We start from the raw sequence: 12679 nt of genomic DNA, 5'->3' as shown, positions 1-12679 counted from the left end.
TCCTTCCTCCCTCCCTCTCTCTCCCCTTCCCGTCCTCTCTCTCCTTTTCTTCCTTCCTCACTTTCTTCCTTCCTTCTTTCTTTCCTTTCCCTTTTATTGCATTGGATAGAACATCCAGCACTATGTTGAATGAGTGATGACAGTGGACATTCTTACCTCATTCCCAATCTTAGAAGAAAAGCATTCAGTCTTTTACCATTAAGTTGTCAGCTGTAGGTTTTTTTTGTGGATGATCTTCATCAAGTTGAGTTTTCCTCTAGTTCTAGTTTGCCGAGAATTTTATCATGAATGCGTGTTGGATTTTGTCACTTGCTTTTTCTGCTATCACATTTTTCTGCATATTACACTGATATGATTATATTTCTTTTTTAGCCTGTTGATATGGTGAATTATATTAACTGATTTTAGGTGATTTTATTCTCAAACAGGGGGAATTAAGTTTTTGAGAATACAGGCAGTCCCCAGGTTATGAATGTCAGATTTATGGACAACTTGTACTTGTCCTTTAATGATACGTAAATTTGCCCTCTCTTTGAAACGATGGAACCAACCCCTACTTGGAACAAATTCTTCATCGCAGTCACCTTCACTTGCTGCACGTGCAGCTTTTAAATCATTGAAAAGGCTTTAAGCCTTTTCTTGCACTAAAGTCAGGTGGCCACAATTTCCTGATGAGCCTCCAAGCTTAGGAAACTCCCTGTCAGCCGCTGGGCTGGTGTGGGACCGTGGTTTCCACTTGCTGGTGGTGCTGTTTTAGCTCTTGATTGCTGAGTAACAAACCAGCCCAAAACGTAAACAGCCGCTTTTCTGCTGGCAGTTCTGTGGGTCAGCAGTTGGAGTGGGCTCATCTGTGTATTTGCTAGTAGGTGGGCTGGGAGTGGGCTGGTCCCAACAGCCTCCGTCACATGTCTGGGGTGCCTCCGATTCTTCGCCTCATAGTCTTTCTCCATGGCTACTTTGAGCTTCCTCACATGGTCCCCAGAGGGCCAAGGGTCCCCAGGACTGGATGTTGTGTGCTGTTGGTCACAGAGCCAGTGCAGAGTCAAGAGCCTGGAAAACAGACTCTTCCTTGTGAGGGAAGGAGCAGCAGAGGGCTGCACAGGCAGAGGAGGGAGGACTCTGCTGGAGGGTGGAGTGTTGTTATACGTGGGGTCGCTATGAGACGGAGCTGAATCAATGGCACCTAACAAGAAAAACAGCAAGATACTCAGTCACCGAATTACCCACTTCCTCACAGCATCCCTCCTGCACTGGCCCCGCTTCCCTGACCTTTGCTCGTAACCGTCCACCACCACCAGCCCCCACCAACCTTCCGTTAGGCTGCCTTCTCCTCTGCTCTGTCTTATGGGCGGGCGTCCACAGAAGGAAATGATGGATTAATGTTGGCCTGGATTATTCTTTCCCTTTAGTAAAATCTCATCATGCAATATTCTGATCAGTGTTCCTGACACCTAGAGGTGGGTGCAAATGTACCTCTCCTCTCCTGGAGTCTAGTCAACCCTGTCCACTGCCCCCCCACCCCCCAGGCTGCCTTGTAGCTTCTCTTTCTCCTCCTCCTCTCCCTTCCCCTTCTCCTTGTCCATATTCATTGATTAGGTTCAAATTTTTATTTTTTAGGTGAAATTCACATAACATAAAATTAATCATTTTAAAACGAACACTTAGGGGTGCATAGTACATTCACCACCTCCATCTAGTTCCAAAACATTCTTATCATCCAAAAAGGAAACTCCACACCCATTAAGCAGCCACTCTCCATGCCCTCCCCACCCCAGCACCCGGCAGCCACTAGTCTGTAGTCTGTCTCTATGGATTTACCTCTTCTAGATACTTCGTATAAATGGGATTATACAATACATGACCTTTAGCGCATTGCTTCTTTCACTTAGTATAATGTTTTCAAGGTTCATCCATGCGGTAGCATAAATCAGAACTTCATTCCTTTTTACGGTTGAGTAATATTCCATTGTGTAGATAGACCACATTTTATTTACCCAGTCTTCTGTTGATGGACGCTGGGTTGTTGCTACTTTTTGTCTGTTGTGAATAGCGCTGCTATGAACCTTGGTATACAAGGATCTGTTTGAGTCCCTGCTTTCAAGTCTTCTGGGTATGTACCTACGTGTGAAATCGCTGGGTCATATGGTGCTTTCTTCTTTATACATGAGTCTGGTAGACTTTTCTCTCGAAGAGGCAGGCACCTCTAGGTACTTCTGTCATTTCTGAACCTGATATCCCCCTAATTGGTGACCAGAACTTAGACCACAGCCATCAGATGGAACTTTCCACAGTGATGGAAATGTTCCACATCTGAGCTGTCTAGTGTGGTAGTCACTGGCCATGTGTGACTAGGGCAACTGAGAAACTACATTTTAAATTGTATTTAATTTTAATTAATTTAAAATTAAGTAGCCACATGTGGGTTTGGACATTTCAGCCTTAGAGGTGATGCCAATGAAGTTCTATCCCTGACAGGAGCTCCCACTCCTCCGCCTCCGTATTAACACACCACTTGAGGAATAAAATAAAATTCTGGAAACCTAGAATACCTAGGCCCCCTTCTTGGGGGGGGCGGGCACTTTTTTCTTAAATCTCGGAAGGGTTTGAAGATATACGAAGACCTACATAAATATATAAAGACAAATTTAAGCTACAATTGAAGGCTCTGTTATTGGAAACATAACTGATAAATATCCAGAAAAGTTATATAATCTTTTGGACAGTCCCTTGCAATATACTTTACTGAAATGTTGCCTACTTGACAGTGTTTGACAAATTATCTACATACACAGTCCATGATCGTTGTGTTGTTTGAATCCACACTGTTAGAGCAACTGCTTATCAATTTTTGGTGTGAAATTTTGTAGCGTTGGGATATTTTATACAGACGAGCAGATTTGTGGTTAGTTCCAGATGGTGTCTAGGAAGCCCTGGTTTGGATAGACCTAAATTTAGTAGAATAAATTATATATGTATATATATATGCATGATATATATATTATATAATATTCCCAAGTCATTTAACAAAGCGTATTTACTGTCACTAAAACAAAATGTGGAAACAACTGAAATGTCCATCGACAGATGACTGGATAACCAAAATGTGGTTATACATACGATGAAACACTACTCACTCATAACGAGAAATGAAGTCCTGATGTACGCCACAACATGGATGAACCTTGAACATTATGCTGAGTGAAGTCAGTTACGGAAGGGCGAGTACTGTATAATCTCACTTCCATGAAATAAGCAAATAGATACAAACCTGAAATTATTAGTGGTTACCAGGGGTGGGAGGGAGGAGGAAAGGGGGAGTTTTTGCTGAGGGGGGGCGTTGAGTTTATGTCCATGGTGGTGGAATAATTTGGAAAAGGATATCCAGAATGGTTGCACAACTTGAATGCAAACAGTCACTGAGTTATACAAGTAGAAATCGTTGAATTGGTGTATGCTTTGTTGTGTATATTTTCACCACAATTTTTAAAAATTAATGAAAACGATCAGGGTCACAGATAACAGAAGTAACCGCAGCACTTATTGAGCCCTTATTTTGTGCCAGGGATTTATTTACAGGATTATCGTTGATTAGCTCATTTACCCTCTAGCCCCCCATGAGGTCAGGTATGTGCGATTAACATCCCCATTTAAACTGTTGATTTTGCCAGGAGCCTTTCTGTGATTCTCCAACCCTCCTTTACAGAAGAATGTGGAGTTTAACAGTCATCTTCACAAAAATCCACATCTATTAATCCGGTTCTAACAATATTCAATTTACTAAATTCACAAACCTAGTTTTTATCATATTCATTTACAAATCATTCTCTAAAACTAGTCCATGTTAGCAATTTAAAAGGATGTTCGATTAACGTTTGACCAACATATGTAAGTTCCTTTAAATAATTATCCCATTGGCTATTAAATTCCCTTTAAAAGTTGACACCTTTAAAAATTTAGTAATTTTTGTGTTTTTTAAATATTAAAAGTGCCTCTAGCAAGCGTACTGTTCCCAAGACCTTAGAATTTCAAATCCAATAAATTAACTCTGGTTCTCACGTTCTCTTAAAAACTTGGCAACTTCAACTCATTCACTCACACAATTTTAAATCCAAATCGTTAAGGATTACCGAAATCTCAAACGACATTTTGGAGATCAGATCTACCAGATTATCCCTACGAAAATAATCCCTACTTAATGGCTACTTTTGAGCCTTTCCCAGTCAAAAGTAATTTCTCACTAGTTGTTACGCGATTAGCTTTTAGAACAGGCAAGATTACTTTCACATTAGGTTTATGGGCTGGGATATAGGGGCAAGGGGTGGCTACACTTTGGGCGAACATTTCCCTGCCACGAACGGAACAGCCCTTCAGGTCCCCGGTTCTCGTTTAAGCTCTTACGTACCATTAAGGCGCTTCTTAACGCCTTTGAGTGATGACTCTGGCTCTTGGCAAATAAAACACCATATGCTTAGTGCGCTCTTTTCTTGAAAGAGTGGGTGGCTCTGAAAAGAGCCGTTGATTTCAAAAAAGACTTGTCTGCAACAGTAGAGCCGTTTTGCCTCTCCCAGGCCTCACTTGCCCTTGGCCTTGTGGTGGCTCTCGGTCTTCTTGGGCAGCAGAACCGCCTGGATGTTGGGCAGGACGCCGCCCTGCGCGATAGTCACGCGGCCCAGCAGCTTGTTGAGCTCCTCGTCGTTGCGGATGGCCAGCTGCAGGTGGCGCGGGATGATGCGCGTCTTCTTGTTGTCGCGGGCCGCGTTGCCCGCCAGCTCCAGGATCTCGGCCGTCAGGTACTCGAGCACGGCCGCCAGGTACACGGGCGCGCCGGCCCCGACGCGCTCCGAGTAGTTGCCCTTGCGGAGAAGGCGGTGCACGCGCCCCACCGGGAACTGCAGGCCCGCGCGGGAGGAGCGCGATTTCGCTTTGGAGCGCGCTTTACCGCCTTGTTTGCCACGTCCGGACATCTCCGATTCAGGTACAGAGAAAAAATCAAACCGGGAAGCGGAACTCGGAATAACCCCTTTCTGAAGCCCAGTGAGCCGTTATATATGGTCCAGAGGTAGGCTAAGAGGCAGCATTCGATTGGGTAGCATATGAAGCCAATCATAAAAGAAAACTTGCATCCCCTAATTTGCATACGCCTGCCCCAACGATGACGTTATGCAACGTTTTATCCTATCGGATATTAGGAACTCTTAATCCTTCATTTGAATACAAGACGTACAAATAGACTCGCGCGTGTGTCACGTATTTTTTTTTTGTTTGGAGAGACCAGCCATCATGCCTGATCCCTCCAAATCAGCTCCTGCGCCCAAGAAAGGCTCTAAGAAGGCAGTTACCAAAGCCCAGAAGAAAGACGGCAAGAAGCGCAAACGCAGCCGCAAGGAGAGCTACTCCATTTACGTGTACAAAGTGCTGAAGCAGGTGCACCCGGACACCGGCATCTCGTCCAAGGCCATGGGCATCATGAACTCCTTCGTCAACGACATCTTCGAGCGCATCGCCAGCGAGGCCTCCCGCCTGGCGCATTACAACAAGCGCTCAACCATCACCTCCCGGGAGGTGCAGACGGCAGTGCGCCTGCTGCTGCCCGGGGAGCTGGCCAAGCACGCCGTGTCCGAGGGCACCAAGGCGGTCACCAAGTACACCAGCTCCAAGTGAGGCGCTTCCACCGCAGCCGCGCCACAGAACACAAAGGCTCTTTTCAGAGCCACCCACATGATCGAGAAAGGGTTTCGAACACGTAAAAGGTTTTTGCGTAACTTCTTGCTATCTTTTATGTTCCCTAGCAATTCCTTGGTTACTCTGTGGGTGCAATCAGGAGATTGGGGACAGAATACGAGAATGTAAAACTGCTTATTACAGAAATCAGGTTGAAGCCGTTGCGGAGCTAAATAGTTGTGGGAGGTGATCAAAGATTAACTGTATATTCCTTTTTCTCCGCCCAAAGTTATTAAAAACGCACCAGTAGGCTACAGCAGGAGCGTTTGGATTCCTATGCCCTTTGGTAGCTTGAGCGTGTTGCCCCGGCACTTGAGCGCGTGGACCCGGTCCAAGGCCGTGGCAGTCTGCGCGTGGCTTGCTCCGTGTGGTGACGGGGCGTGGGTCACCTCCTCCAGGAAGACCTGTGCCTCCTGCGCGCCTGAGGCCGGACAAGTACTGGACACCGGGCTTGGTGATGCGCTGAGTAGTGTCGCGCTGCCCCGGCGGTAGCTCCAGGCATTGCACGCTTGCCTGGATCAGACATCTTTATTTTCCAGCAGTTAACATCCTCTGGGAGAGCAGCGGCGGGATCTGTTTGCAATGCGGTGAAAACGCAACACCGCCCTTCCGCCCCTGTGCTGTGGGAGGCAAACGTGATAGGAAGCTGATCTCCGTTGTGGGTAGATTTAACTGCTATTTAGGTTGGGAGAAGAGGTGTCAAATGATTTTAAAATCAATTGAAGAGGAAAATAATTCCCCTTTTCTGAACAAATTGGCCTCCCGCCTTCAGCCACACTATTATTTTATGTGAAGCCTTGTTAGCTGCCGTCCAGTCGCCCCCACTCACGGAGACCCCATGCACAACAGGAATTGAACGGTTGTGATTCATAGGGTTTTCACTGGCAGAGTTTTGGAAGCAGATAGCTAGGCCTTTCTTCATGTCAAGCATTCAATAAACGTTTATTTCTCTTTTCTTCTCTGAATTCATGGTATTTATTTTGAGCGTCATCTTGGTTCAGGGAAAGCGCTGTGGCGTGGCGAGTCCTCACCCAAGAAAGGGCATTGCTTCCCTTTTATTTGCTTGGCTTTTCTGACTTGTGAAAAAGGGATTCTTAACAGTTACTTCGTTATTTTGAGAATTTGTTATTGAAAATTAGTGTCATCGTCTTAGGCAAGGAATAGACCTTCAGTTAATAAAAATAACGATCGTTTTTAGCAAGTCAGCTCACCAAAGAAATCCAGTCACTTGCCCAGGCTGGGGCTGCTGTGGCGAGCGGGGGCTGAGCTCGGGGAGGACAGCCGTGTCAGAAACGTCACAACTCCAGCATCCTCTGCAACACGGACAGCCATACTCCCCCAGCTTCTTTTCCTTGAGTGAATCCTTTCTAAAAGAATTTTTGAAAACCTCACACGTTTAAAAGTTGTCATCTAAAATGTTTTTATCACAAGTAAATAATTGCAAGGATGTAAATTCCGACATATTGTAAAACCTGACCTTTTAGAAACTATGTCATATCAATCTTTTAAAGGTATCCATTGGAATATCATTTTAATACCACAATCAATTTATAAAGTACATGGTAAAGTCAGTGAGAAATTTTAATTCATTCTTTTTTCCCCGAACTCAAATTTCCATTCCACTTCTGCCTTAGAATTTTATCCTGAAGAACTATGTACTTTTAAATGTTTAACCGTGTTTTCCCTCTCTCTCTCCTCTGTAAAAAGCATGTAAATTGAAATTTAAAAATACTACTAGGTGACCAAAAGTCTCTCAGTGTTTAAAAAAGTCAACTGGGTAAGTTCACAATTCTTAAATAAAACATAAAGAAGTATTGATAATTATCAAACCAAAAAAGTAAAGATTTAGTGAAGCCTACCTATTTGAATGATAGGTGGCTCTTTCTCTCTTCCTCACTTTCCTTCTGCCTCTCCATTGGTTCGTGTATCCATGGGCATCTATAGTATTATTGTCGCTTCAACGATAGCAATGTACGTCATCATTTCCAGTCCTTTGTTCTCTTTTATAGATAAACGTTCTGGAAAAAAATATTTACAAAAATAAACATACCCCATTGCCATGGAGTCGATTCCAACTCAAAGCGACCCTATAGGACAGTTGAACTGCTCTATCGGTTTTCCAAGGAGCGGCTCGTGAATTCACACTGCCGAGCTTTTGATTAGCAGCCAAGCTCTTAACCACTGTGCCACAAAGTCTCCAAAATAAGAATATAGGAGTGAAAATTTTGCTATAGCTGTTTTACTTCTTGCCTTCCTTGTTATAATCTGAAAATTAAGTAGCGATCTATCCTCAGATGCAAGTGGAACCTGTGAACACACTTAATCCTCTCAAGAAATAGCCTATTTGTATCTAAAATCACAGAATCCAGTTCTCTGCATTTGTGAAACAGGTGCCCCTAACTGGGACTTCCAAGCCCTTACCCTCCTAGCAAAGTAGATGGGGAGTAAGGATCTTAAATAAGCATTTGTGGTCACGTGAACTAGTCTCACAGATCCACGTGGATTCTCCCTTAATGAGTTTAAGGTTTCGTAGCAAAGGGTAATAAATTTTGAAAGGCCAGTAGTGTTTAGTACCGAAATTAAAAATCAATGAGCAAAATGAACATGCTACAATTTCTAAATAATTCTAGAAAAATAAATTTTGTTGTGGATAATGCAGAACATGAATTAATCTCCCAGTCATTTTGAATCATCTGGAAGAGCCAATCAGCTTGAGGTAACCTAAGATGGTCTCTAACTGTTGAGCAGTCCTGTGGAGACTATGCTTGCTCAGGCCACCGGCAGCCCCAGGTGCAGAACTGGCTCTCTCACCTAGAACAAAATTGTTAAGGGAGAGGCAGACAAAGAAAAACTGGGTCTCTGCTATTGAGATTTTATAGTCGAGAAAAGTTGCACTCAGCATCAATGCCTCTAACTGTATTGTTACAGCAGGGTAAGACAGATGTTACTTAAAGTTGAAGGTTAAGTGAAAGCGGTTCACACCAAATATTTGCGAATACATAAACCTAAGAGGAGTTCATATGAAAAACCAGGAATCAAAATAATGGAAGCATTACCTGGGTCTGAAATGATGAAACTAATTGCTTCAACTAAGGTGGTGATAGTTGAGTCGATTTCGACTCGTGGTGACCCCATGTGTGCAGAATAGAATTGCTCCTTAGGGTTTTCAAGTCTGTGACCTTTTGGAAGCAGATCACCAGGCCTACCTTCTGGGGCCACCTCTGGGTGGGTTTGAAGCACCAACTTGTCAGCTAATAGTTGAGCGCTTAACCATTTGCACCACCCAGGGATTCCCCAACTAAGTTTAGGGAAGGAATTTAAGGGATTTCACCTGCATACAAACTGAAACGCATTTAAGAGGCTCTGCCCCGCCCCCCTTCTCTGCTAGAAATTTCGAATCAAATTTGATAGTTATTATGAAATAAACCAGAGATTTTGGAGGAAAAACTTCATTTAGGAAGAAACCACAAAAGCAAGATAATGAGTTTACTATAACAGGCAGTAAAAGGTAAAATGTTCAAAAATGTGTCCGCATCCCTGGAGGCAGTGTGAGTCAGGCACTGGGCCCGGGTTAGAAGGTAATTATCTTTCACCAGTAACTGAGCCAGAAAGTCTAATCCAAATCCCACATTTCAGCTCTGCGAGAGTGGACTGAGACAGTGTTATTCGTGGTTGGGGAGTAACCAGCATTTTGAGATATTTTGTAGAGCAAGGAGAGTGTGGCCTCCACCCAGGCCTGCATGCCTTATTAGTAAATCTGTCATCCAGGGACGATTGTATTTATTTTGCATCTGATTTTTACTGAGGGGGGAGAAAAAGATGCTATATTTTTCTTTACTAAAAAGGATATTTCCTCCTTTACTCGACTTCTGTTTAAAATTTATAAAATATCTGAATCTCCTAATTTGGAAGGATTTTAGGTGAGTGGTGACGGGTGGAGAACAGGAACTGTGCGCCCCGCTGTTTGGATTTTTCAAACAGGAACGCATAGCGCTCACAAGGAGCTGTGTACGCTCAACGCTGCAGAAGCGTTTGGCTTTTGGCTAGAAAATCACCGTGTCTAGTCATGGCAAAGGCGGGAAAAGCCTATGAAATGACGCCCCCAAGCGCCACCTCCAGGGCTTCGTGACTACACCGAGTATCACCAAGCTCCAACCAGTGCACCTCAGGCCTCACCTACCAGGAGCCACGAAGGGATAGAGGTTGGGGGAATGGCACAAGGTCTTCCTGTAAGTGATCCCACTCGGTTATCCACACGGAGCGTGCCATGCACAGATGGTCACAGCCCTGGGGCTAAAGCTAAATCAGCAAGTTTAATGGAATGTTAGTTGAAGAAATATCATTAAGACCAAAGAGCGTAGCTTCATCTCAAAATTTGCACCCCCATCGCCCATCCCAGGTCCTTCATAATCCCGACTGAATTAATGTCTCAAACCAAACTAGCTCGTACGCTCCTTTGTGAGCACGGAGGTGGCTCTGAAAAGAGCCTTTGTGTTCTGTGGCGCGGCTGCGGTGGAAGCGCCTCACTTGGAGCTGGTGTACTTGGTGACGGCCTTGGTGCCCTCGGACACGGCGTGCTTGGCCAGCTCCCCGGGCAGCAGCAGGCGCACTGCCGTCTGCACCTCCCGGGAGGTGATGGTTGAGCGCTTGTTGTAGTGCGCCAGGCGGGAGGCCTCGCTGGCGATGCGTTCGAAGATGTCGTTGACGAAGGAGTTCATGATGCCCATGGCCTTGGACGAGATGCCGGTGTCCGGGTGCACCTGCTTCAGCACTTTGTACACGTAAATGGAGTAGCTCTCCTTGCGGCCGCGTCTCCGCTTCTTGCCGTCTTTCTTCTGAACCTTGGTGATGGCCTTTTTGGAGCCTTTCTTAGGGGCAGGAGCCGACCGAGAAGGGTCTGGCATGTTGACACAGCGTCAGAATAGAAACAAAATGGAAATGTGGACAGGGCAGGTCTATTTGTCATTTTTATATTCAAATGAAGGCTTCCATGTTTCTAGAATCTGATTGGATAATATGCGGTACTGTGGTAAACAGGAAGAATTTATGTAAATAGAGATGCCGGCTCTGCTTTCCTATTGGATGACAGGGCGGTAGCCACTTTAACCAATCAAAAAGCACCTCTACCGAGCTGACAGTGCTCAGTCTGGGAATCTTTGTTTAGAAGCCTTTGTTTTAACATGAGAGAAGATCTTTATTACCATACCTGGATATGGCAAAAAAAAGGCAGTAGAAATGGATTTTAAACGCCAAGTGTCAACTTCAGTGGGAATTTTTTTTTCCCCCTGAGGCCAAGATCTAGGGAGGGGAAGCTGGTGTCTGTTTACAAAAATGGTAATGGCTGAGAAATAGAAGACAGATTCGAACTGCTGTAACCGGTTATTTTCCATCAGTTTTTTGTTAAAGTCCCCCCCCCCCAAAAAAAATTTAGAGTTCAAGAGTAAATTCTAGCAGTTCGTTAGGAAACAGAAAATAAATCTGAAAATATGTTAAGGTACTTGCGTTGGAAGTGAGTAACAGGGCAGACCTTCAGCAGAAGAGAAGGAATTGAAAGTATTTCAGATGAAACACTAGTCCTTCATATTGTTATTATTATTAATGCTGAGTAACCCTTCCTTAATTACTTGCTTGATATGTGTGATCTCCTCTATTCTAATATCTTCAAGAACCAAAAAAACAAAAAACAAAAACCTAAACCCCTTGCCATCGATTACGACTCATAGAGACCCTACATGACAGACTAGAACTGCCCTATAGGGTTTCCAAGGAGGGACTGGTGGATTGGAACTGCCGACCTTTTGGTTAGCAGCCGAGCTCTCAACCACTGCGCCACCAGGACTCGAAGAGGTAAGTATTATTGCTCCAGAACACAGGTTTACGGAAGTCGCCAGTCCCCGTGTTCCCTCTCAAACACAAGGTTACATATTATATACATTCACTGCCAAACTATAAGCATAAGGTGTTATGAATTCAAACGCCTCACTGTATCAGCATCAGCATCGCCTGGAAAGCGCGATAGAAATGCAGAATCTTGAGCGACCTCTGGCAAATAATTTACTTTATCTGAGCCTTCGTTGTTCTCGTCTGTAAAATGAGGATCTCAATGCCTACCTGATAGGATTGCCGTGAGTTACTGTGTGTGAAGCCGTCGGCAGGGTGCCCAGCATACACTTAGTGCTTAACGTCTGCTGGCTCCATTTCTTCCTGTCCTTCGCAGAAGTGACCCAGCCACAAGCAGTGGGTACGCCCTCTGCTGAGCTCCCTCTGGCGCTGGGCACCTCCATCAAATAAATATGTAGAAAGAGCCTTTCTCTGTCCCACTAAAAGACTGGCCAAACTGTAAGAAATGTTCCTGTCACTTCTGAATCTCCAGGATGGAACACAGTGCTGGACACATATCAGAGGCCCCATAAATTTTTGTTGAATGAATAAGCCTGTGCGCTAAGGGAATTTACTATGCTGTCAAGTTTGTACTCTGAGGTGACTGTGGCATTATCAAATGATGAGCTGCTCAGGACATACTCAGCATAAGTATTTTATCTGTTTACTTTTACAATAAGTAACAGATGTAAAAATATTTTTATAGTGCTCATTATGAGCTGGGTAACCACTTAATTCAATGTAGTCCTTATAACAGCCTTTCAAGGTATGCATTATTAATAACTCCGTTTTAGAGATGAGTAACACAGGGCTGAAGAAAACAGCCCAAATATCCCAAGTTAAACAGCTCAGGGAGCTGGCACTGGAAGCCAGTAGCATAAAAATAACTTTTTTTTTTTTTTTTTACTTTTTGGATATGAATTTCATTTTGAAGTAGGAATAATATTTATAATGTGGTGTGTAGGAAAAAAAAGTTAGGAAAACATCATGCAGTTGGAGGGGCTGCGGGGAGATCGGAACTCTTATGCACTGCTGGTGGGAATGCAAAATGATACAACCATTTTGGAAAATGATATGG

At 44.2% G+C, this 12679-nt stretch overlaps 4 protein-coding genes across 4 annotated transcripts in view; 2 read left to right on the top strand and 2 right to left on the bottom strand.

The window, feature by feature from the left end:
• Positions 1-62: 62 nt before the first annotated feature.
• Positions 63-5041, bottom strand: LOC101344492 (histone H2A type 3). Its single transcript, XM_004384777.3, has 2 exons — positions 4403-5041; positions 63-1183 (listed from the first exon to the last, which is right to left on the bottom strand). Exon 1 carries the CDS (start codon positions 4962-4964, stop codon positions 4572-4574), a length of 393 nt encoding a protein of 130 aa, XP_004384834.1. The 5' UTR covers positions 4965-5041; the 3' UTR covers positions 63-1183; positions 4403-4571.
• Positions 5042-5146: 105 nt separating this feature from the next.
• Positions 5147-7281, top strand: LOC101344247 (histone H2B type 3-B). The gene has a single exon (XM_023739040.1). The coding sequence runs from the start codon at positions 5281-5283 to the stop codon at positions 5659-5661; it is 381 nt and encodes a 126-aa protein (XP_023594808.1). The 5' UTR covers positions 5147-5280; the 3' UTR covers positions 5662-7281.
• A 2666-nt stretch (positions 7282-9947) lies between these two features.
• On the bottom strand, positions 9948-10673 carry LOC101343981 (histone H2B type 3-B-like). The gene has a single exon (XM_004384775.2). The coding sequence runs from the start codon at positions 10623-10625 to the stop codon at positions 10245-10247; it is 381 nt and encodes a 126-aa protein (XP_004384832.1). The 5' UTR covers positions 10626-10673; the 3' UTR covers positions 9948-10244.
• A 64-nt stretch (positions 10674-10737) lies between these two features.
• Positions 10738-12679, top strand: part of RNF187 (ring finger protein 187) — a 25358-nt gene continuing 23416 nt past the window's right edge. Inside the window, exon 1 of the mRNA XM_023739098.1 lies at positions 10738-10742. Coding sequence (XP_023594866.1) covers positions 10738-10742 — 5 coding nt within the window. The remainder of the gene's footprint in view (positions 10743-12679) is intronic.

The sequence above is a fragment of the Trichechus manatus genome, unplaced genomic scaffold (assembly GCF_000243295.1).
Source record: "Trichechus manatus latirostris isolate Lorelei unplaced genomic scaffold, TriManLat1.0 scaffold00128, whole genome shotgun sequence".
In the NCBI taxonomy this organism is placed as follows: domain Eukaryota; kingdom Metazoa; phylum Chordata; class Mammalia; order Sirenia; family Trichechidae; genus Trichechus; species Trichechus manatus.
The sequence above is the reverse complement of the archived record's forward strand: the minus strand, read 5'-3'. Positions and strand labels throughout refer to the sequence as shown.